The 23,535-nt window shown below is 40.8% G+C and overlaps 2 protein-coding genes across 3 annotated transcripts; both read left to right on the top strand.

Moving 5' to 3' along the window:
* The first annotated feature begins 725 nt into the window (after window positions 1–725).
* depdc7a (DEP domain containing 7, paralog a) lies at window positions 726–8,630 on the top strand. Of its 2 annotated transcripts, none has more exons than XM_066700490.1 (9): window positions 726–832; window positions 3,916–4,342; window positions 4,955–5,088; window positions 5,688–5,877; window positions 6,185–6,402; window positions 6,934–7,076; window positions 7,499–7,624; window positions 8,032–8,110; window positions 8,313–8,630. In XM_066700490.1, the coding sequence occupies exons 1-9, from the start codon at window positions 757–759 to the stop codon at window positions 8,525–8,527; spliced, it is 1,608 nt and encodes a 535-aa protein (XP_066556587.1). In that variant the 5' UTR covers window positions 726–756; the 3' UTR covers window positions 8,528–8,630. The 2 variants fall into 2 exon arrangements, with proteins under 2 accessions (XP_066556587.1, XP_066556588.1); XM_066700491.1 differs by having other exon boundaries at window positions 730–832; window positions 3,919–4,342.
* An 843-nt stretch (window positions 8,631–9,473) lies between these two features.
* Window positions 9,474–23,533, top strand: tcp11l1 (t-complex 11, testis-specific-like 1). Its single transcript, XM_066700492.1, has 10 exons — window positions 9,474–9,749; window positions 13,059–13,262; window positions 13,500–13,632; window positions 13,972–14,092; window positions 15,085–15,305; window positions 15,710–15,846; window positions 16,232–16,419; window positions 16,733–16,914; window positions 19,686–19,858; window positions 20,364–23,533. The coding sequence occupies exons 2-10, from the start codon at window positions 13,100–13,102 to the stop codon at window positions 20,612–20,614; spliced, it is 1,569 nt and encodes a 522-aa protein (XP_066556589.1). The 5' UTR covers window positions 9,474–9,749; window positions 13,059–13,099; the 3' UTR covers window positions 20,615–23,533.
* The last annotated feature ends 2 nt before the right edge of the window (window positions 23,534–23,535 follow it).

Raw genomic sequence — 23,535 nt, 5'->3', positions numbered from 1 at the left:
CCATTTCAAACACCAATCTATGCAACTACTAAGAAGCTAATACAATGCAGAAAAACGACCACTAAATCACTAGTTAAGAAGCATTTAGATGACTTCTCCTAAGCACTCTTTAGAAAAGGTTGCTCTCAGCACTATCGGGCAATTTCAACAATATAATTCCTCTCATTTAAAAAAAAAAAACACTCCGGTTTTTGCTGCTATGATCTGAACTCATGTTGGATGAAGCTGCATAATTTCGCTTTAATTTAAAAGAAAACAACATCAAAAGAATGACAGGAATTTGGTATAAAATGCTCTGAGCAGCAGGTGCAGGAGCAGACCTGTGGCAGCGCATCACTAGAGGGTAGACAACCAAATACTGCCACCTGTGCAGAATAGTAAACTGCCACATCATCTGGTGTCAGAGCAATGTTTAAAGGCGTCAGCATGCTTCCTCCAAGAATCTAATGAAGGCATGGCACATACATAGCTGAAAACTGTTTCATGGGCCAAATGACATTAACCTACAGGCATACAAATAAAACGATGCAATCATGTAATTGGGGTCCTCGCGCCTCAAGAAACTAATTAGATGTTCTCTTTGCAATTCTTTTTCGCTACTATCTGGCGACGTTAGATAATTGGCAATTCCTCAGTGTATGGTGGGTGCCGGTGAAATGCCAATGAATGGCAGCGCTGCTGGTCGCTCACTGGAGCCCGCGGCACCTGCCGGTATAAGAGGGCCGGGCCGGCCGCTGACGTCAGCGCGGCGCTATTATGGCCACAGTGCGGGAGAGAGCGGCGGCTTTGAATCTCTGCGGGACTCTTTACAGCCCGATGCACAGACCCCCGGGTAAGTCCCGTCCAGAGCACCTGACCGTGCCTTACTTTGGGCTTCATCACGTCCTGCGTCCCAGAAGCGACGAGCCTTGGTTTTAATTGAGTTCCCAAACTGCTCAGATTGCCGGGTGATCGGTGTGCTTCTGCTCAATATCGTCTCATTGTAATGAAGCCGTTTTTATGTGCTGTGTGGTCGGCGGGTCAGGCTGGCGGCGAACGTGTTACACGCGTGTGCGTCGCGGTGAGATCTGAGCAGTGCGGAGTTGGTTGGCTCTGCTGGCTGCGTGTAGCTGTACGTCCTCGTAAGTGTTTCCGTAAGCGGGATTATCGCTTAAACAGTTAGAGCTGCAGCTCAAATGTAAGCGTTTCATTCGGTTTAAAATTGAATGTACGCGGACGCTCCTGAAGTCCGACCTTAGAAGTTCATCTAGTGATTTAAGATGCGGGAGGTCAAAACCGTGTGTAAATGCACCTGGACAGGAGTCGGCAGTATCGTCACCCCTGATCTAGTTTGTCAATGTCATGGTGCAATGCTTTCGGAAGATCCCATTTGCTTCCATACTTCTAATTCGCTGTCATGCCATTTCTTAAACAAATGCCACTTGATGCCGACACCTCATAATAGGCTTATTGTTGAATATCAGATGCCCTACTTTAATTGATCTTGGATAATATAATAACCTAGGGTGCTTTTATACCACTGATTTGACGTTTATATGATGCTGTCATGTTTCCAGGCGATGAATATTAGATTGAAAACGACCTGCCAGGTTTCCAGTACTGGTTGTAAGAAAGCTGTATGTGCTTAGATGAACATTGTTTTATTACAGCCCTCTTAAGTTACATTTTAAAATGTAGACCAAATGTGATCTCTTTAATGGGTTAATGGGGCGGCCAGTGTGTCCAAAGGTTAAAAAGTGCTATGTAGTAAAGCCTGCAGGTTTAAACTGCATTCCCAGTTGTGTGCAAGGGAGAATAAACTGGAAGCCGGCTAGGTCACCTAAGGTTTGTTTTTGTGGCACCTTGTGTGTGTGTGTATATGTATACCAACTTCTTCCCACCCTGCCTCTTCCAGCACAATGGTTTTATACAAAGCTGTGGATCCACTCATTACCCCACCCTGCTAAACTGGGGTTTGTGGTCATGTCTGCCATCACAACTTCATATTTTATTCTCCAAAATGCAGCTGGCAAGGTGACTACCAGTGAGTGCTGCGTCAGCGTGGGGATTGAGACCGTTTTGAAACTGTTCCCTTAGTGATTATTTACTCTTGTTGTGCCAACACAGTACATGCTGCCCGGGTAGACCTTTACCCTAGTGGCTCGGATCATGTCAGATCCATCTCTGTGGAGACTATTCTGTAGATGGTGCATACTGCATTCTGTGAACAAAAACAAGACGCTGGGAAGACCTTCCATTCCCTGAGGAGTCATTTTGTGTTGATGTAATGTAGTTAATAAATGTAAGACCTAGGGCTGGCTCCACTGTGCCAAACTACCCAAAGGTATTTTGTGTAGAGTAGTCCCAGGCTAGTGCTAATCAAGGTCCGTAAAACCAGTCACTGTCCAGGCTGTTAAAGTCCAGATTAGAGTGTGGATTTTCAGCTCCCAGATTGTGATTCCATCTGTCTCCCAGTTACTGTCTGGACAGGGTGGGGCTGTCTTTTTAAACCCCCACATACTCCCCCCTTCCCCCTCTAATTGTTGTTCATGTGGCTTATTAACACATGAAATAGATAATCGCACCTCACTGTTTTAGGGGGCTTTTAAATATTAACATTATGCCATCTTCTGTTTCGATAATGTTCACTTTTATACATTTGCAGTGCACTGACTAAATGTCAAACTTGTATATTCAAAATTAAACATAATTTAGTCTACTGAATAATGGTCTCTGTCAGGATAATGTTATATAGGATTGTGTTCTCCTCTCTCTCCCACTTATTCTTAAATGCATTGTGGACATTTCAAATACTTGGCTGATTAGTCAAGTAACCTGGTTAGTTTTGCATAAACGCAACAAGTTTGCGTGCCGAGTGAAACGTTCACTGAACTACACTGACCTGTTAGGCTACTTTTTTTTCTTTTTTTTTTTTTTTTTTACTTTGAAAAAGGCTAACTTCTCAGTCTGATTTTGTGGCAATACAAAAGTGATTCTACAGCACTCAGACCTGATGCTAACCTTCAGCCAGTAACGGACTCTTCTGTACCTGGGCTCCAAATGCCAAGAAGATTCAGTACAGCAATGGTATTGAACTTTAGCCCAGTTTAGTTTTGCATACTTATCAGTTTATTGTGCTCCTTTTGGGTTTTAAAGGGATCCAATGCCTTGTGTACTCAAGTCGAGTAATGTAATGCACCACATCAAATGCTTGCAAAGTGCAGCTGGAGTTTGGACTTCTGTATAGTGTAATTTCCCAGTGTATTTAAATCTTATTTTAGAACCCAAATGTTTTCTGGTATCAATCAATTAAGGAAAAACCTTAATATAGATTTTCTTCCTTCTGGCTGGTGTTACTGGAGCAAGGGAGGTGATATTTTAATTCTCTTAAACTTGAAGTCTTCTCGCATTGTCTAAAGAGTTTGTGCAAGCATTTGTTTTCCAGACTGTAAGGATTACATTATGCGAATGGTAAACAAGATTTCCTCCCCAAATGACGGGTGGATACCTCTTCCGCATTGAGAGATGCACAGCCTTCAACTTTTGTTTTTAGTGGCTAACAGAAGTTAGTTCTTTCATGAGCCGGCCAACAATTGTAAACTTGAATTCAAGCCACCCATTGATGAGGAGGGTGGGTCTGGGTAATTATATCTGCATGTGCTGTGAGCGTTTCTGATGTGGGATGCAGCCCACCCCGTTGAATACCCAGATGAAGCCTGAGAGATATCCACACAATTTAATCATTGTGTTGGACTGCCTGTGGAGAAGATTGCCTTTTGAAAATGATTAGCTCCTAAAGTATAATGCTTTAAATGTGAACACTATTGGTATAGGACATTTTATTCATTGCTTCGTTTCACTTTCAGCATGCTGAAAACAGGCCAAAGTTTTAAACATGGCTTCTCCTTCACTCAGTCCTTTTCCTTTTTTCCACAGCAGAGCACAGCATGGCACATAAGCCATTCAGAGCCACGTTTATTTGGAGCAGCATCATCAACCACCTCGAGACGCAAGTGGAGGTGAAAAGGCGACGGCACAACCTGAAATACCACAATGACTGCTTCGTCGGCTCCGAAGCCGTGGACGTCATCTTGGCTCACGTCATACAGAACAAGTTCTTCGGCGACGCAGACATTCCCAGGGCCAAAGTGGTGCGCGTCTGTCAAGCCCTCATGGAATATAAGGTGTTTGAAGCGGTTGGCACCAAGGTGTTTGGCAAAGAGAAGAAGCGGGCGGCGTTTGAGGACAGCAGTTGCAGCTTGTATAGGTTCCTGAATGCGTCACCCCCAACGGCAAACAATCTTGATAATGGAAGTGCTTCCCCAAGTTATCAACGAACTGTATACAGTAGGACTTGCAGAAGGTATGCTATTTTATTTTCTTGTCCCACCTCAGAAGTTGCTGGTACCCAAGTCTTGAATTTTTCACTAGACAGAAATTGTATCTGTAGCAGACTTACACTTCCCACCCCGAACTTAATTATAAACCCTTGTGATAGAATTGTTTGTTCTGATAATTCTGTATCCTGGCTATACCTGATACCTTTTCAGTGCCGTTGCAGGGCTGGAATTGAATGTCACTGGCAAGCAAACATTTTTCTGGGCCTTTTAATATAGATCAAGGTTTACCCTGCCTTTAGTGGATAGATGTAATATTGACATTGTTCTAATAGACATAGACCCTTTGTTTGTTATATAAAAGACCATTGGGGCCTTGAATATCCACAATTATTCTTTACAAATCACACTGGACAAATTACTCTGTGCTCTGTTAAGATGAAGAGATGTTGAATGCTCATTTTCACAGAGGGTTCAATTTCCAGTACAGCTAGGGCTTGGCAGTGTAAATGGGAATTTCTGTCAACGCCTAGAATATGAAATGTATACAAATTTGACTTATTTTGTTGCTTCAGTACATTTTTGGAACTTAAGACCAAACACCCTGATGTGAATAAATGTTTTTTACATCTGTACAGACAAGAAGAAATTGAGTATTCCTCTGCCACCCCTGGCAAAACAGACCAGTCTTTAGAAGATCTTTTGGATAACTTAAATCTGAATCCTACAAATGCATCTCAACTGAAAGTAAATCCAGGATTGCCCGAGAACCGTAAGTGTTATGCCTTTGTTGCATTAAGTGTGGTAAACTTACTTTGTCGTTATCCTGAAGAGCAAAAACTGCATTTTAATAAATCGAAGACTAAATGTGTCCTAATGCCTTGTGGAAAATGCACATCATATTTTGCATGGAGTGCAATCTGCATACCCGTGCAGAACCTAACAACAAGAAAACTGGAATGGTTACTTTAAAACCTGAAACCTGGTTACCTGTTCAACGAACCTTGAAAGTCATTATTGGGCTTTAAATCTTTGAACTTTTAAATGAAGAAGAATAATGCACTTGGTTACCTATGGATATCTAGCTGTAATTTTGCACATTTGCTGAAACGGAGCTGAAAGTGCCTTAGGGTGCTGTTATATTGACTTTGGGGAATTTTGAAAAGGTTATTTTGATGTGGCAAGCTGTCGTGAAGCTGTTTTGTATTAATTCCAAGTGGTCACCGTTAAAGGGTTAAAAATAAAGTGAGTTTTATGATATTTACCTTTGATTCCTGGAAGTGCATTTCATACACTGATTTGAGATCTCAAGTGTACTTATGTGAATTGTTTTGCTGTAACATCTACACCCCCACTATGCCCGCTTTCCAGTTGTTAATGAAGTGTGGCATGAGCAAACTGTCCTGCGCCTGCTACAGCTGGTCGAGCTCCCCTTGCTTGATACCTTGCTGGAGGGGAGAGAAGCTGAGCCACCACTGAGGAGTGTTGACAGCGACCCTGATCTGCTCCTAACCAGCAACTACCTGGACCGAGAGATCCTCAAGGCCTTCGGTGACTCTCAGTACGTAGATCAGATGTCGGGAAGTGTGCTTGCTGTCTGACCTTATCTTTCCCAGCTCCTATTTTCATTGCCCCATATCCACTTCTGTGTAGATAAATACAATTACCATAAAAGTAAGCAGGCGAATGTAACATTCTCTGCCAAGAGGATAATCTGTGAATAAGCACGCTTACTGCAGCCAGACACTGTATGTAAGCCATTCAAATGTACCCTCATGCGTGCAGGTTTATGAAGGACTGATGTGCTGAAATTGAAAGTGTGGTTTCCTTTTGAAGTTTGTGAATGTGTCGTGCTCTGCCTGTCCCAGGGCTGATGCCTGGCTGTCTGCAGCCGTGGACTGTCTGGAGTTCCTGCCGGACCAGATGGTTGTGGAAGTGAGCCGGAGTCTGCCCAAATGCTCCGATGAGTCACAGCAGTGCAAGAGGCTGCTGTACGACACGATTGTCAAACACTACAGCCAAAACCGGGAGCCTCTCCTCACCAACCATTTGTTCGATATACACACTGGAATTGCTGAGCTCCTTGGTAAGCATTAGTCTTCTGCCCTGGCCTGAGACATGATCTCTGGTTGCATGCATCTAGGTGTTAAGGAAGATGTGCATATTTTTGTACTTTTATACATAATTCTTATTAATCTTAAGGACAGTTATTACTCCAATACTGGCATGCCTTGGATCCAAAAAGTGTTCTTACTTTTTCCCCCCCATCTTAAATTGTGATATAAATGATGTACGTTTAGTTGACCGGTGAGGTTTAAAGTCTATTGAAATTTTTTTGTGTATGGTAGCCTGTTGGTTATTGTTGTGGCTGCTGTCCTTCGCTGGCCCAATTTGCTGAGAGATGCTGTGTCTAGGTCGTGCTCATAAAATGTGCTCTGTCCAGACTTCAGCATGGAAAATTGCGTGTATGGACAAGGCCAACAGTAATTCAATTCTCATGGCGAGTTAGCAGGATATTTACAGACATCCACCCAAGCCCCTCTGTCCGCCGTGCAGAAATGGAAATTGTACACATGATCTTTGTGCACCGCTGGAATGAATTGTCCTGTGTCTTCAGTGAATGGGAAGCTGGAACAGGCCCTGGAAGCGCTACAGCTGTGCTTGAAGCTGCTGGACTCCCGGAGCAGAGAGGAGTTGCGCAGGCTGCTGTGCTTCATGGCGGCAGCTGCAAAGTCTGGTGAAGTCAAACTGCACAAAGAGGTACAAGTGTGTGGGCAGACCATACACCAGGCCTAGTCTGCATAACTTGTCTGGGTCTAAAATTGCCAGACTGTCCTGCTACAGGGACGTATAATGTGCTATTGTTGCCATTCTTACAGATAGTGGAACAATTTAGGGTGAAATTGCCTAGCAAAAATGTTTACAGAACTACATTACTGGAGAGCAGTGTTAAAGTTGAAAATGCTTGGGCAGATGGCCATTCACTTCCTGTATATTGCAAATGTAGAATTTTAAGGTGGGGATTCTAAATTATCTGAGGAAAATTATAACATTTTGGGCTGAAGTTATTTTATACTATGTTCTTGTGGATTGTCACCCTTTTCCCCCTTCTCTTAAATAAGTATCGGAAGAGTTCAATCTCTCAGTAATTGAACTAAACTGACTTTTCTTTCCTTCCCCAGATCGAGAACAGAATGGCTGTTAAAAGGTCGTTCAGCAAAGCGATTGTCCTCAGTAAGAATCTAGCAAAAGGAAAGGTGGATCTTCTTGTGCTTTTTCTACTTGACAACCAAAAAGATGTGTTCAAGGTATTCCCTGTTCCAGCTTGTGGCTAATATCTATGGGGGGGGGAAATCGCTTGCAAAGCATGACTGTTTAAACAGCTTGTTTAAATTGGTAGCTGCATATACGTGAAGGTAAACAGTGTGCTTGAACTTGAAAGGGAATTCAAAGGACATTCTTCTAATGCTCCTATCTAGAATGTTTGCCGTGTTGGTAGAACCATAGTACAAATGGAAACCAAGCAACTTCCCACTTCTGCTGGAGATGGATTTAAATATGAGTGCCATTTATTGTAATGAACTACAGTACTACTTCAGTTAATCAACAGCCCTTAGTTTTAATTGCTTACCTTGATTTTTGTTGAACAAATGCCCATATGGAGATTGTAATGCCAAATCAATCCTTACAATTGATTTATTGTTTATTTTTGTAGATCCCAGGATCTTTGCATAAACTTGTCAGTGATAAGTTGGCGTACATTATACGTGGGAATGACCCCGACTTGGCTGCAGGTATTTATCGTAAACCCAACACATGATGGGATATAAAATGAGATGTTCAGTTCTGCATTGTGCTTAAGCCTGAAGAGGAGAGTTATGGAGGGATTTATGCGGAGTGCAGTTAAAATACTTCTAAGCAAATGTGTATAAAATCAACAAACTTTAATGATGGCACTTGAATCTAATTGAATCACTTTACCCTGCCTTTTCCTAGGCTCCACTTTCTGTCAGAGGGTATCTAGCCAGGACTACTCCGAAAGTGCAAAGAAAACCACAAAAGAGGAGCTGTGGGCCTTGCTCAGGACAATCCACGAGAACCCAAAGCTTTCTACAAAAGAAAAGAAACGCTTGCTTGGCCAGTTCTATAAGAGCCACCCTGACATTTTTATACAATATTTTGGAAACCGAACATCTAATATCTATGTGTAACTATAAAACTACTGTATATGTTGTAAAATTGTATAAATGTCTTGTATTTACTGTATGTACATGTGTAAAGGTGAATTATTAAATGCTTTTTATTATCTTTTAAGTTGATGTATATTTTGAAATGTCATTACTTTTACACTTAGTCATTATCATTAGGGCCTCATCAATGTTGGTCTGTAAAACTAAAGGAAGACGTTCATTTTAGATTTGTTAAACTCATTTCCCTAGTTCCTTTTTTTTTAAATGGGGTTGGAGACCAAATGTCCACACTCACCCTGGAGGTGACCACTGCATGTCTCCAGATCATTACAAAGGTCAAAAGTTCCACATTTCCTACTTCCTACTGTAGTGCATTGGAGAACTGAGGAGCTGACTGATACATGTCCACAAAGATGTACAATTATTTTTATTTTAACTGCCACGTTGGAAAAGTTTTCGCTGGCACATCACAATTAAACTGCTTTTTAAAGCATATAAACTAATGAATACAAAAAGTAAACCACTAGGCATTTCTATGCAGTTTGCAATTGGTTTTAAATGCTACATGCGATTTGCCGCCTGGTGTCGCTGGATTAATGGAAAACTGTTCATTATTCTTAATATATTTGTATATAGCCTATATATAATTATACATTTTATGAACCTTACGTGTTTAATACTGCATAGGTTTCCTAGCCTTTAATCTCATGCAAGGGAATAATTATTTCACTTAATGTAGCCTACAGAAAAATAAAACTACAGTTTATTTTGTTACTGCGTAGCAAAAAAACACGAACCCTGCCAACCCTGTTGATGCAACCATTCTAGGCAACGGTCTGGCTTGAGCCGAGCGGGCGTCTGGTAGTTGTAGTCCTTTTGAAAGCACAGGGTGCGCTAGTGGACCCGGGCGAAGGGCTAGAGAACTACAGTTCCCATGTGGCTCTGCTGACATCACTTCCGTAAACAGATGGCTGCATTGTGAATGAACAGGGAGGTGCAGCACGATATTTCTTCTGGCGTTACTGGAATCATCGTGTATTTTAATTCACTTGTTCAATGTGATATTGGGAGTGTTGGAGAAACGCATATGAAGGAGGACTTGACTATTTAACCGCAAAGTCACAGGATAAAACTGCTACGTCGAAACTGTTGCGTATTTTAAATTCTCAGCTCATTTAATTATATATAAACGCAATCTTTCACTCAAAGAACAAAAAAGGAAAAAAAATTAAAAGCATTGCAGGTGAGTGGACTTTAGCTTTAGTTTCTGTTCAGCGAGGTCAGGGTGATTTAAGGATTTGTTTTCCCCGTGTTGACAGAATGATAATGTCATGAATGATGAAGTCATTGATTTATTTAGTTCAGTCATCGGCCCATTTACACCAGTCCGCTAGAGCATCGTCTTTTTCCTAAACAAGGACCTATAGGCTACAGAAACTTTGCCTTCTATTTTATTGCACGAAAAATAATCGTCTCATTTGAGCAAGAATTTATGTCCAAATGCAGCGTTTTACTGGGATAGAAACAAGACGCTGTTTGTATGACACATTCAATAATCAGTTTTGTTTTACTTTTGTATTTTTTAATGCAGACTATTACATCAATTGCATTTGAAAATTGTCAATTTCGATTAACGTATTTCACGGTTTTGTCTGCCTTCTTTGTGCTGAATCTAATGGTAATATTTATATGACTAATTATATCAGCCATACATTTGCTAAATGTTTGTGTATTACGACAGTTTGTGTTGTAGATCGAGGCTGTATTGTCACTGATTTGTAGCCGGTGTATTAAGCAGACACTTCAGTTGTACACAATGGCAAACATTCAGGAAAACCCAGAAGTCCATTGTTCTAAAACTTGTCAACAAATCGTGCTGCTAGATAATGTCATTTTACACAAGTCACAGCATTAACATTCACAAGTCCCCCTCCCCCCTATCTCCTTAGACCCTGATCAGGGTTTACATGGCATTTCCCTACATTCTCCTATTGGATGTATAAGTTACAATGATATTCACTGACTAAATACATTGCAGTGTTCTACATTTAAACATTGTGCCCATTAGCAGCTGTTTGGTGTCCCTTAAAAAGTAAGGGTTGGACCTGTTTGGTTTAAATATTCCCAAACACAATACAGGTAGCAAGAAGCTTTTGTCATATGTGATGAAAAGGCTCACAAAAAGTCATGCACAGCTCATATGCATCGGGCACTTGGCTTCCAGATGTTCATAAAAATGTTATTTCCAAATCATTCAATGTCAGCTATTTATAGGCCGACTGCAGCAAGGAAACATTAGCAAGCCTCAACATCCGGCATGAGATAATAAACCCGGACAATAGACGTTTCATCTGCGAGCTGTTAGTCACTGTTCTTTGGAGCCCAGATGACCAGGGGCACAACCTTATGAATCTATTGAAAAGCGCTGCAGGTCCTAATATATTTCTTCCTTCTCTATGTTAATATAGAGAACTGACCTGCTTCATTTTCATTTTTTTACCCATTCTTGACACATCTAATTACATTTTTATTTAACCAAGAGGCTGAAATCTTTAATGAAGTATACAAGTGTAAAAATTAAGCTCTTATGTTTGTTGGCCATTCTTAGAAATTGTAACATTTTATGTGTTATTTTATATTATTCCAAACTGGCTTTAAGAAAACATGCCCAATTTGATTGATTGATTTGGCTGTACTATAGGGTCATTTATACAGCTCTGGAAAAAATTAAGAGATTACTGCAAATATTTCTTAAATCAGCATCTCTGCCATTCCAGTGTCTGTTGAATTCCAGCACAGGCACACCTCATTGTCCTGAATGAGCTACTGATTAGGTGATCACCTGAACCAAATCTTATTTAACGAGGAAAAGTATAAATCTATCCTCTTGTATTAGGACTAGCTGGATGGCAAAAACAGTGCTAGCAGTGCTAGTAATTTGAATTTAAAAAAAATAACTGTAGAACATGCCAAAAGAGTTGAAAAGGGAAGTTTTGAGTGAGGAAAAGAAGGTTTCATTTCTGGTATTACTGGCAGAGGAATACAGTGAGCATCGGGTTGCTTCACTTAGCCAGGTCAATCAAGGTGTGGCTGGAGTACCACCGGATCAAGACCCTGTCATGGCCAGCCCAATTTCCACACCTGAACCCCATTGAAAACCTCTGGAATGTGATCAAGAGGAAGATGGATGGTCACAAGCCATCAAACAAAGCCGAGCTGCTTGAATTGTTGCGCCAGGAGTGGCATAAAGTCACCCAACATCAATGTGAAAGACTGGTGGAGAGCATGCCAAGATGCATGACAGCTGTGATTGAAAATCAGGGTTATTCCACCAAATATTGATTTCTGAACTCTTCCTAAGTTAGAAAATTAGTATTGGGAGAAATGTATGGAATGCCATTTAAGTCACTATTAATTAAATAAATATGGCTATGAAATAAATAAATGAGGCAATAAATATATAAATGAGTCAATATATAAATAAATATGTTTTTGTTTCAAAATTATGTTTTTCAAAGAACTACTTTTATTTATTTCAGGGTACTTTTATTTAATATTCCACATGTATTTATGTCAAGGGACTTTTATTTCATAATGCCACATTTATAATTCCACAAATCTCCTTTTTCAATCGGGGCATCGAGTTAAGGCATCAATGTGGCGAGTTGATCCAGGAGCAATGTTATGATTATGGCTGCACTATAAGGATAAAATATGCAATGTGCGATAATCGTGTTCCAATTGTGTTTACTGACCGTCGCGTCTTCAGGCGTCTACTTGTATTATAAGTGTTTTTGGCACCAGTCTCATCATTGTGGCATTAGCTCAACAGCGCATTGATTTTGCATTCGCTGGGTGATGCACCAAACAGATCCGCGGTTTCTCGGGTTGACAGCCCAGACACCAGGCAGCAGCGAGCACATCGCCTGGTTATCCAGAGGAACTGGACATCTCCCACACCAACACCATGCTCAATCACTCCCAAACCATTTACAACTTCTACATCCATGTCTGTGTCTTGAAGAGCACTTATCCGCCCGAGTATTTCAAACAAGTCTTCAATACGGGCCAAAATAGTATGTGCTGATAAACCATGTTGATCAGTTTGATGTGCCAAGAATAGCATGATATCTCGGAGCCACCGTGCATTGTCCGCACAAGTTGCATACAGAGCCAATGCTGTTCTGGTGCTGTTGCTTTGGTCTGAATCTGTGAGAAACCATGCCCCATTCATTTCAATATACCAAATGGAAATGTGCCATTATGAAATAAAAGTCCTTGAAATAATTAAAAAGTCCTTTGAAAAACATTTTGAAAAAAAAAAACCTATTTATTTATATATTGACTCATTTATATATTTATATTTACATTTATTTATTTCATAGCCATATTTATTTATGTATTTATTTATTTAATATTAAATGGCATTCCATAGAAATGTTGTCAGTAGTTCATAGAATAAAACAAAAATGTTATTTTTCACACATACCTATAAATAGTAAAACCAGAAAAACTGATGATTTTGCAGTGGTCTCTTAAATTTTTTCCATAGCTGTATATCAGTTGATTGTCTGGAGAGTAAAGAAGAAAGTCATGCCTCAGGATTCAGACAAACCCACGTCCAGTGAGGACAAGCTGAGTGATGCCAGCGACACCAGGAACACCAGAGCCGACAGCGTTGAAACGTCGGAGCAGTCTCTGAGGAAGAGGAGTCGCCAGAGTACCCCCAGCCCTCAAAGGGCCAACACACCGCAGTGTAAGTGCGGATCAGCTGCCACTCGCTGACATGACTTCCTTTTTCAACCATGTGTCTTTGAAATGCAAACAAGAAGAAAATAAGAAGTTCCCTTTAAAATAATTTGTTGTCCGTGGTTATTTAGAGGTGGCCAACCTAGTTTAGAGCATGCTTCCATTATTTAAATATGTATTTAGGTCACATCAAACAGGTCACAAATAAAAATCCTCCAACAAACTGGCCTTTCTCTGCTCACAGCCAGTCCTCCCAGATTTGTGTCAGTGGAGGAGCTGATGGAGACGGCCAAGGGTGTGACCAACATGGCGCTGGCGCACGAGATTGTGGTGAACGGGGGCTTCAAGGTGAAACCCACCAACTTGGCAGACGGCAGGTAAAACACTCGGCTGATTCATACAGGAATACACAACACTGCTTATTGTAAAAAACTGTTGTATCTATAAAATGAAGCCTATATAGGCATAGTTTTATTTTGGAAATTACTTTTATGTATGACCGTATATAAACCACTGTCTACTGCCACCTTTAAATCTTGAACAATGGATTTGATTTGAGCCCATTTTGTAATATAGTATTAAAGTTGTTTCACTAATTTATACTGTTGAGTTAAAACAGTATGCATGAAGATAATGCAGTATTTTGCAATTTATTTTAAACAAATAACTTGGTTTAACAGAGGCAGCTGAAAATGTTTCTTGTTTGCATCGCTTAGTTTGGAAAAAACAGTGCGGGATATTGTGCACAAAGCATTCTGGGATTGCCTGGATGCACAGCTGAGTGAAGACCCTCCAACATACGATCATGCAATCAAGCTGCTGGGAGAGATCAAGGAGGTGAGGTCTTCATCAGACAGACAAGAGAGGAGAAACTCCCCGAACCTTTTTCCCACTCTCAGATTAGAAATTCCTAGTACATATTTTTTTTAGGCCCTTATAGTTACAGTTATGAATCAAGTGCATCAACAACATTGTGACATGAAAGTGTAGCACTACAAGTCAGGTGTTGTTTTTACAGATTGGAAAGTGTTTCCAATCAGGTGGTAATTAAATTGTTTACAGTCAAGTCAGCAAGAGACTTGAGAAGATTTGTGCTGCCTTTTCATGGCTTATGTGTATTACATACTAATACCTTTCAGTCTCTGTCCTCTTCTTCCCTGCATTGCCCCTGGACTCACCTTAAATATAAATGTCTGTGGTGTGCGTTGGCATGTAAACTGTAAATCTGTCGTCACACTAGTCTTCAGTAATTAATTCAGAAGGCAATACATTCTCCATGTGTATTGAGCATTGTGTTTCTAAACAGACGTGTTGTTGCAGAAGTCGCACCTGTCAGGATTAGTTATGGCATGTTTTTAGAAGTGTGAGTACAGTACACCGTGTTCAGTGTGCATGAATATATTCATGTGCTGAGATTATAAATCACGTAATTCCCCTTATCATATAGAAAATATGTGTTTGATCTTTGAGTGTACTCCATATTGAGGACAAAGAGGTTTAAGTATAAGTTTGATTGTTGGTTGAAAGTCAGAAGGTTAGGGAAGAAGTAAAACAAATAATTGGATTTCTGGATTGAATAAAAGGTATTTATCACAAACCAGGAAGAAGTTGTTGTGACTACATCAGACAAATTGTTAAGTTCATGGGACCCTGGTATTTAATTTATTTTTTGGTTTCAATAGATATATTGCTTAAGAGATATACCCACAAAAGCACTTAACACTGACACAGACCTCAATCTGTTACGAATGAAGGGCCATTATCCTTCTTCACTCTCCTGCTGTTCGTCCAGCCCGGATCGCTCTCATGGTCTCTCTCTCTGTTCCCAGACGCTGCTGTCATTCTTGCTTCCGGGACACACTCGTCTGCGGAACCAGATCAACGAGGTTCTGGATCTGGAGCTGATCCGACAGGAGGCGGAGAACGGGGCGCTAGATATCAACAAGCTTGCAGAGTTTGTCATCGGCATGATGGGGACGCTGTGCGCGCCGTCCCGGGACCAGGAGATCAAGAAGCTGCGCAGCATCACCGTCATCGTGCCGCTGTTCAAGTACGCGCGGGAGTTGAATTAAAAGGGTCGGAGGTTTGATATCAAAAAGCTGTAACTGCTCGGGCATTGTTCTGATCCGGCATATCGGGCTGCCTTAACTAGTTCAGATTTAAGGGATTTGTGAAGCATACGACTCATATTATTCAGTAAGCAGAGGGGAGAGATGTCTGAGCATGGGAACCTACTGAGTAGCTTAAATTTGAAAAATCTTTTAATGTCAGGAAGATTAAACTGCACCCTTCCTTTAAAGATGTGTGTCGTTTGTTTAGTTTGGCACAGTAAAGGACAGTGTTAAATTTGCAATGCTGTTGAAGATATTGTGCTGCAGTGTTCCTGGTATTCTCTACATTAGGGGATTCATAAAACCAAATGCTGAAGCAAAAGTGTTATTCTGTGTCTTCCAGGGCAATCTTCTCAGTAATGGATTTAATGAAGATTGACATGGCTAATTTTGCAGTAAGCAGCATCAGGCCGCATTTGATGCAGCAGTCAATCGAGTACGAGAGGAATAAGTTCCAGGAATTTATTGAAAAACAACCCAGTAAGTAAATTCCCTTATTGTAAAATGTCATCACTATTGTTTATTTCTTGGCAGATGCCCTTAGCCAGGGCGACTTGCAGTTTCCACAAGCAATGATAAACTCACATAATAAATGTTCTCAAACACACATTACATAAAAGTGTTGGGTATGTAGATCGATTGCATGTACTGCCTGATCTTGGTTTATTCAAAGGGGGAGCTTTAATCAACGGAAGTAGCTAATTTAAGTGATATCTGCAAAGAGGACAAAACTAACTTAGGAGAATAAACCAAAATCAGTATTGCGCAGTGCTGGAGTGGTTTGCTGTGGCCCTGAGCGGATGGCTGAGAGATAGAGATGCTGGCACTCGGTGCTGTTTGCAGTAATAAGTGCAGCTTTCCACAGATGCCTTGGACTTCACTCGAGCGTGGCTCCACAACACGGCGAATGCTCTGCTCAACGCAGACGTGGAGGTCAGCCCCTCTGGTGCCGGCGCCACCTGCAGCCCCCCGGCGCTCTGTCCTACCTCCCTGCACAACCGTGCCTACCTGAACCTGCTGCAGTGGGACCACACCAGCGCCCCCTTCCCCGAAGTAGGTGATCTGCACCCACCCACATGCCTCCCCACTTACTTGCTGGGAATTTCACCGCAGTGACACAACACAAGAAATACATACGACACTGAGGTGCACTGTGGGACATTGCCGATATTCTTTCATGAATAGATGTTTCAGTTCTCTAAACAGACCCTTGCATTGCCATACCCTTATCCTCATGTTGGCACATACCATCTTAGTGAAAGGATGTACTATATTATACGAGCAGGAAATAGCATCCGTGGCTTGCGTTGTTGGGCTTTGTTGTGGTTTTCATCCTCAGTGGAAATAAACCCCTTCTCCTCTCCAGACTCTGCTAATGGACGAGACTCGGTTTCAAGAAATGCACATGGAGCTGGAGCAGCTGACGGTCATAGCCGCAGTGCTGTTGATCACGTACAACATCACCGGGGCAGCGATCTCCGGCCTCTCGGGGTTCGCTGAGAAACTCAAGAACACAATCAAGGTGTTGTTGACGGGAATGCATCATCCGTAAGTGACTTTATGCAGATGTTTTTTTCCAGTAGTGCTGTGTTTCAGTGTGTTTAACAAAACATAAGGGCTGTATAGTTAAAGGATTATATCAACACTTTGCACAAATTGTTATCAGTGCCCTTTACCTCAAAGAGAGTGTGGTTTCCCAGTTTACACACTGACTCATTTCACATTGAAACATTGACTTTTAATCTCTCGTTCAATTTACATTATACACTTCCTCTAGCAGATATATTGCCTACATTGTGCTACACTGCAAATGCAGCATACATTAAATCGTCATTAGTGTATACACTGAATGACTGTGGAAACCCACAAAAAGAAATAATGTGTGCCATTAACCAGTTATGTGAAATGAATGACCGATCTCCAAACACTCCGAAATCTGGAGTCCTTATAAACTGAACAAATCAGTATTCATGCCAAGAATATAATGACTGCAGTGGAGGGCTGAAATATGTCCCATCACTGGTGTTATGAGGCTGTTGAAGTGTCAGTGAGAGTCGAACTTCCACTTCACTGAGGGCCTTTATCAAAATCTGAAAGGATTTCATACACAAAGCAAACACACTTAGGATTTCTTTTTTAATGTTGACTTACACTGATTGTCCAAAATCTTTTTGTGACTGATACTAAAGGTTTGAATATTACAAACTAGGGTTGTGACGAAGTTCGAATCCGCATTCGCAGATGTTGAATTTCGCACGTTTAGATAATCCGAACTCCGTCGAATACTAAAGCAAACGAGTTCGAATTTGTAGCAAAATATTTTTGTCTACCATTGTAACACGCACAGGCATGAGTTCAGTCCGCTCATTCACTCAGTCCGGTCCAGATGCTGTTTCACAGAAAGAATGTATGATGTGATTGTACAGATAGGGCAGTAATGCTGTCGGAGCGCACCAGACCAGAGCGCCACTCTGGCACTTTAAAATCCATTAAGGCGGAGCTGCCCCTCTGACACAGGGGTGTAGAGGAGCCGGACAGAGCGGCGCCACTCTTTCAACCCCTTGCTTCTCAATTCTAAATATTTAAAATTATTAATACATTTTTTTAAACATTTCCTTGTGAGGTGTATTGGTATGAAATAATATGATGAGAATAAGTAATAAAGCCCGATTATTAACGTAACAATTCATATGAAACAGTGCGTGCAGCACCCGCTCCTTTTTATTCTACAACTACACTACTGGAGGTGATGACATATTTTGGTGAAACTATAATTGAACGAAAGGAAAGCCTGTTGTTGTGGAAAATGAGCCAGTATCGACTACCTGTCATTGCAAGATAGGCTGAAGTGTAGTTTCAGTGTTGGTGCATCTATGGCGGAGGGAGTTGCCGTGTGTGTTTAACTCCCTCACACAGCAGCTCTAGTGTGGCTCTCGGGCGGGTTTTACAGGAAAATGCCAGAAAGGCTGGTTTACACGCGTGAGAATAAAACACAACACTTCCATCCCAGAGTCCCTGGTGGCCATGTGACTGCGTGTTCAAATTAAACCCGTAGCAGGTGTCTGCGGCTTTAATACTTTGTACTAGTATTTTAAAGGTAGGATTACAACGCAATGTAAAGTATCTAACAGTGCAACAGACCCACAACATTTGCACATTATTAACATAAAATACAACATTGCTAACAATGAAACCCATCAGCAACTTGCTTTACCTTAAAATCTTACACTTCTATAATGCAGTCATTTAAGGATATATAGGATTAACACTGTTTATATTTGGAATGGGTGTGCTTTTTCGTTTTTCCTCATTTTTACATCATTTACTCGAGTATTTGGGTTTGACCCTGTCCTTCTCTGGGCATTTTTTCTGGGCGTTTTTTCTTGACCACATAACTGATGGCCAACGTGCCGCGCATCATCACTTCACAGTTAAACCTGCATGTCACCCCCCTGTGATGCTTATCACAGCAGCTACTGCCCAACCAAGCAGAGCGGCTTGTGTTTCTGAAATGTAATGTACAGCTACTAGCCTAAACTACATGTAAATAGTAAAGTGACTAGTAATAGTAGTATTAGATGCATGTTAAGAACTTAAGAAACCATGTTGAATTGTAACTTTTACATCTGAACAGGTAATTAAGAATGTCTGAAGACTCATGCAATTGTTCATTTGAACAGAGAAATAATAGTAATACAAGTACTGCATTACATTCAATTTTAGGAATATGAGCTGATGTTTTTCAGCTCTATTTCACATTTACAGCATTTCAATCAAATGTGTTAAATATTACTTTTTTTATTTTTAATAAAAACTGTAGCAAACAGATTTTACAGTAATACTGGCAAATACAAAATCCCCCTCAACCTACAACTAAATATGCTATCTCCACATCAACATTCACATTCGACAGATTTAATGCTTTAAAATCTGCATTCGACAGACTCAGATTTCTGTCAGCTCCGTCACAACCCTATTAAAAACCCCTTGATGTTGTTTAATAGTATTGCCCATTGGAGCACTGGTGATTTTTGAACTTCCAGTTTCTTGTATTGAAGGATGTTAAACTTCGCCTTTGTTCCCTGTAATCCAGCAATGCTCCGCAGTGGTTGCTAAAATAATTGCACATAACAATTCATGGCTCTAAACAAGAACCTGTCAAGGTTTTGGATGCAGAATACAATGTACAGCAGATGCTGGTCTCTGAGGCTGACAGTACTGTGGTGGAAACAAACCAAATGAAAGCCAACTTTCGTCTTTCACTCTAAAAAGGAGAATTTTACCTAAAAATAATGAATAATGTTTCCCTTTGTTCCCAGCTCCTTTAACACCAGCGAGGCCTTTGCTACAATTAGCGAGAAGATATGTGTGGAAGTCAATAGCTGCCTATCGCAACATGGGTTCACGCCGTTTTCTGCTGACAAAGAGGCTGTGTTGAAAGGACAGATTGACGCAGTGAAAAATTCAGACAATTCCATCCGCAAACTCATCGGTAACAGTTTCATTTCCCCCCAAAACACCATAATATGCCAGGCTTTTTAGGAAATCAAATACATTTGATTGCTGTTGTTTCTGAACACTATGTGCAGTTAAGTTTAATTCTAGACAAAAGATTTAGTTTTAGGCTGTTAATCTGTTACTTACAGACAGTCTGCTCATCTGTACGTGATATCTTTACAGTCATGTGGTAAATAATGATATTGGTAATACCCAGTTCTTCTATATTGGTTAAAGGACTCGAATCTCCACCACGTATTGCCATCTCAGATATAAAGTGAATTCATGCCTAGTTAAAACTGTACTGCCTAGAACAGGGACCTTGACAATAAATCAGACACTAAGTCTATCTGGAAGTGTGACGATGTACTGTACGTGGCAGGGAGTTCGCAGGATCGATATGTGCTGGCAGCTAGTGGGGGGGTGAACTTTCAGCTTCTCTATACTTGTGTTTTTCCAGCCCTGCTCTCACAGTTAATATAGCTTTTGTCTTTCGTCAGATTCTCGCATTCAAACCTTTCTAATGGGCTACCTTGACTCCAGCCACCAGAAACCCAGCACTGCAGTACCAGGGGGTCTGGTTCCCATTCAGAGAGAACTGGAGGAGATTGCAGTCAAATTCAGCCGCCTGGTCAACTACAACAAAATGGTCTTTTCCCCGTACTACGAGCAAATCCTCAAGGAGATTCTCAGCGAGGGAGAGCAGCAGGAAAAAAAGCTGGACAAGGACGAAGACCAGCGGATCTTTTAAACTATCCCTGACGTAGGACCATAGATCTCAGACTTGCACAACACGTTTTCAGTATCTGGTCATTGTAAAATAAAATCAAGCCGCCCACATGGATTCATTTAATTTGACTGGAAATGCCATAAACCTGTTAAACAAATAGCTCTCAACATAATAAAACACATATAAAGCTCAGTAGGTTTAGAACAGTTAAATAAATGATCCTGGGTTTCAGTAGGGGTATTTTTACCACCTTTACCTGTCTGACACTGGTGTAGTGAGTATCCTGGCATGGTACTGTTCATGGTGTCACAATTGACGTATGCGTGTGTAGCCGGTGTGGGAGCTCCCTACTCCGAGCGCCCAAAAGACCGGCTCTCCTGCCGTGGGAGGCTTGACACTACGGGTTGTTTCTGAGGGTGACATCACTGGTGACGCGCTTAGTATACCATATGAGCCTCCTTACACGGAGCAGCGATTAATTGTCAGCTGTACAGCAAAGCAGTAGAATCTGTTTTTTAATTTCTATAATGGTCATTTTATTCAATCAATATTACAACATGAGTCTGAACTGAATTTTCGATTAGCAGTTAGCAACTGGGGGAATGTTGCAACAAGGGGAGAAAGGGCACAGAACTATACAAATGTTGATAAAATGAACAACTGCTAGGATAACAATTTTAAGAGCTCATGTCGTGGTAGAGCCTGAAATGATAGAAAGTATCTAAACTTTAGAAAATAAGTACATAAGAACGTGTCCAAGCGAGAGGAGGCCATTCGCCCCATCGTGCTCGTTTGGTGTCCATTAATAACTAAGTGATCAAGGATCCTATCCAGTATGTTTTTGAATGTTCCCAAATTGTCTCTTCAGCCACATCGCTGGGGAGTTTGTTCAGATTGTGACGCCTCTCTGTGTGAAGAAGTGTCTCCTGTTTTCTGTCTTGAATGCCTTGAAGCCCAATTTCCATTTGTGTCCCCGGGTGCGTGTGTCCCTGCTGATCTGGAAAAGCTCCTCTGGTTTGATGTGGTCGATGCCTTTCATGATTTTGAAGACTTGGATCAAGTCCCCACGTAGTCTCCTCTGTTCCAGGGTGAAAAGGTTCAGGTCCTCAGTCTCTCAGTAGGACTTTCCCTTCAGACCTGGAATAAGTCTGGTTGCTCTCCTCTGAACTGCCTCTAGAGCAGCGATATCTTTCTTGAAGTGTGGAGCCCAGAACTGTCCACAGTATCCAGATGAGCTCTAACTAGTGCATTGTACAGTCTGAACATCACTGCCCTTGTTCTCAATTCTACACTTTTGACAATATACCCTAGCATTGTGTTTGCCTTTTTTATTGCTTCCCCACATTGTTTGGATGGAGAAAGTGAGGAGTCCTCATAGACTCCTAGGTCTTTCTCATGCGTTACTTCATCTAGTTCTGTTCCTCACATAGTGTAATTATAGTGGACATTTTTGTTACCTGCATGTATTACCTTGCACTTGTCCACATTGAGTTTCATCTGCCAGGTGTCGGCCCACAACTGAATATTATCTAAGTCCCTTTGAATAGCCTGTGCTGCCAAGATTGTATCTGCTGAGTCGCCTATTTTAGTATCATCTGCAAATTTGACAAGTTTGCTAACTATCCCAGAGTCCAGATCATTAATATAGATTAGAAAAAGCACAGGCCCTAGTACTGATCCCTGTGGAACTCCACTAACAACCTCACTCCAGTTAGAAGCGACTCCTCTAATCAACACCCTCTGTTTCCTAGACATCAACCAGTTCATAATCCATCTACTTACATTACCCTGAATGCCTACAGCTTCCAATTTGAGGATCAGTCTTTGGTGTGGAACCTTATCAAAAGCTTTTTGGAAATCTAAGTATATCATATCATATGGTTTCACATGATCTACAGCTGCAGTTGCATGTTCAACAAATTCCAATAAATCAGTAAGACATGATCTGCCTCGTCTAAACCCATGTTGACTATCTCCAAATTAGATCAGTAATTTCTAACATTTCAGGCTCTACCACGATGTCAACTCTGTATATTCTAAAGCCTCCAAGTATCTGAATGTTAAAAGCTTGTTAAAAACAAAATGGGGGTTCAAATGTGTTCTGATGGTTAAAAAAAAATGTAGAGAACTACAGCGATCACAGTATTCACTGCTTACTGCACGTTGCATTTCTCCTGCTCTGCAAAATGATATTCCAGTGAATCCGCGAATGGAAACCACATTCAGTCGTCTGCTCAGTAAGCCTGGCAGACCTTTATATTCACTGTATAAACAAATGTTATGCAACCAGTATTTGGCAAGTGTGTAATTGATGCATCATATCTGGCCTGCATTGAAACAGAACCTGCATCCTAGCAGTCACCCATATACACACCTACCTAGATGTTCATGGTTTATTCTAATTACGAAAACTATTTATTGTGCATTTTAAGATCTGAATTTGCCACTCCCCCAAATGCTGTTTTTTTTTTTTTTTTTATATGTATTAAATTCAGTGTTTAGGCAATACATTTTATTTATCTGGTTAATATTTTGAAAATAGTCTATATGCAGATATTTTATTTTATTTGGCTGTGGAGTGTATCCAGTTTATTACATGAACTGAATGTTTGATTTAAAAATTGTTTTTTTTAAATACATTATTTTGTGTACATTGGTACATTTTTTTTTTTTTTTTTTAATTAAATAGTGTCACTTAAGGAGTAGAAATCTGTTTTATTTTTAGAACAGAAAAGTGATGTGTGCCATTTTAGGTACATTCAAGATTTTGGCCCATTTATTTTATTTTAGAGTGAGAGTGTGTTCTCCTACAATGTAGGTGAAGTTTGCAATTTGATAGTTATCATTTACTGGGAACAGATATGCTGTTTTGCTTATGTAATAACCATGTGGCTTCGTTCAAATCAGCAGCTTTACACAAATAAAATAGTTCCAACCAGAGC

Source organism: Amia ocellicauda, chromosome 4, assembly GCF_036373705.1.
Source record: "Amia ocellicauda isolate fAmiCal2 chromosome 4, fAmiCal2.hap1, whole genome shotgun sequence".
NCBI lineage: Eukaryota > Metazoa > Chordata > Actinopteri > Amiiformes > Amiidae > Amia > Amia ocellicauda.
Note: the sequence above shows the minus strand (reverse complement) of the source record. Positions and strands in the feature narration are given on the sequence as shown.

What these genes read in the sequence shown, in the direction of transcription:
- tcp11l1 (XM_066700492.1), top strand. Translation starts at nt 13,100, where the DNA reads ATGCCTCAGGATTCAGACAAACCCACGTCCAGTGAGGACAAGCTGAGT. An exon ending in TGCTGGGAGAGATCAAGGAG is followed by an intron (nt 14,093 to 15,084) that starts GTGAGGTCTTCA and finishes CTCTGTTCCCAG; the next exon opens with ACGCTGCTGTCATTCTTGCT. An exon ending in TTGACGGGAATGCATCATCC is followed by an intron (nt 16,915 to 19,685) that starts GTAAGTGACTTT and finishes CTTTGTTCCCAG; the next exon opens with CTCCTTTAACACCAGCGAGG.
- depdc7a (XM_066700490.1), top strand. Translation starts at nt 757, where the DNA reads ATGGCCACAGTGCGGGAGAGAGCGGCGGCTTTGAATCTCTGCGGGACT. An exon ending in CCCGATGCACAGACCCCCGG is followed by an intron (nt 833 to 3,915) that starts GTAAGTCCCGTC and finishes TTTTTTCCACAG; the next exon opens with CAGAGCACAGCATGGCACAT. An exon ending in TGGAATTGCTGAGCTCCTTG is followed by an intron (nt 6,403 to 6,933) that starts GTAAGCATTAGT and finishes CTGTGTCTTCAG; the next exon opens with TGAATGGGAAGCTGGAACAG.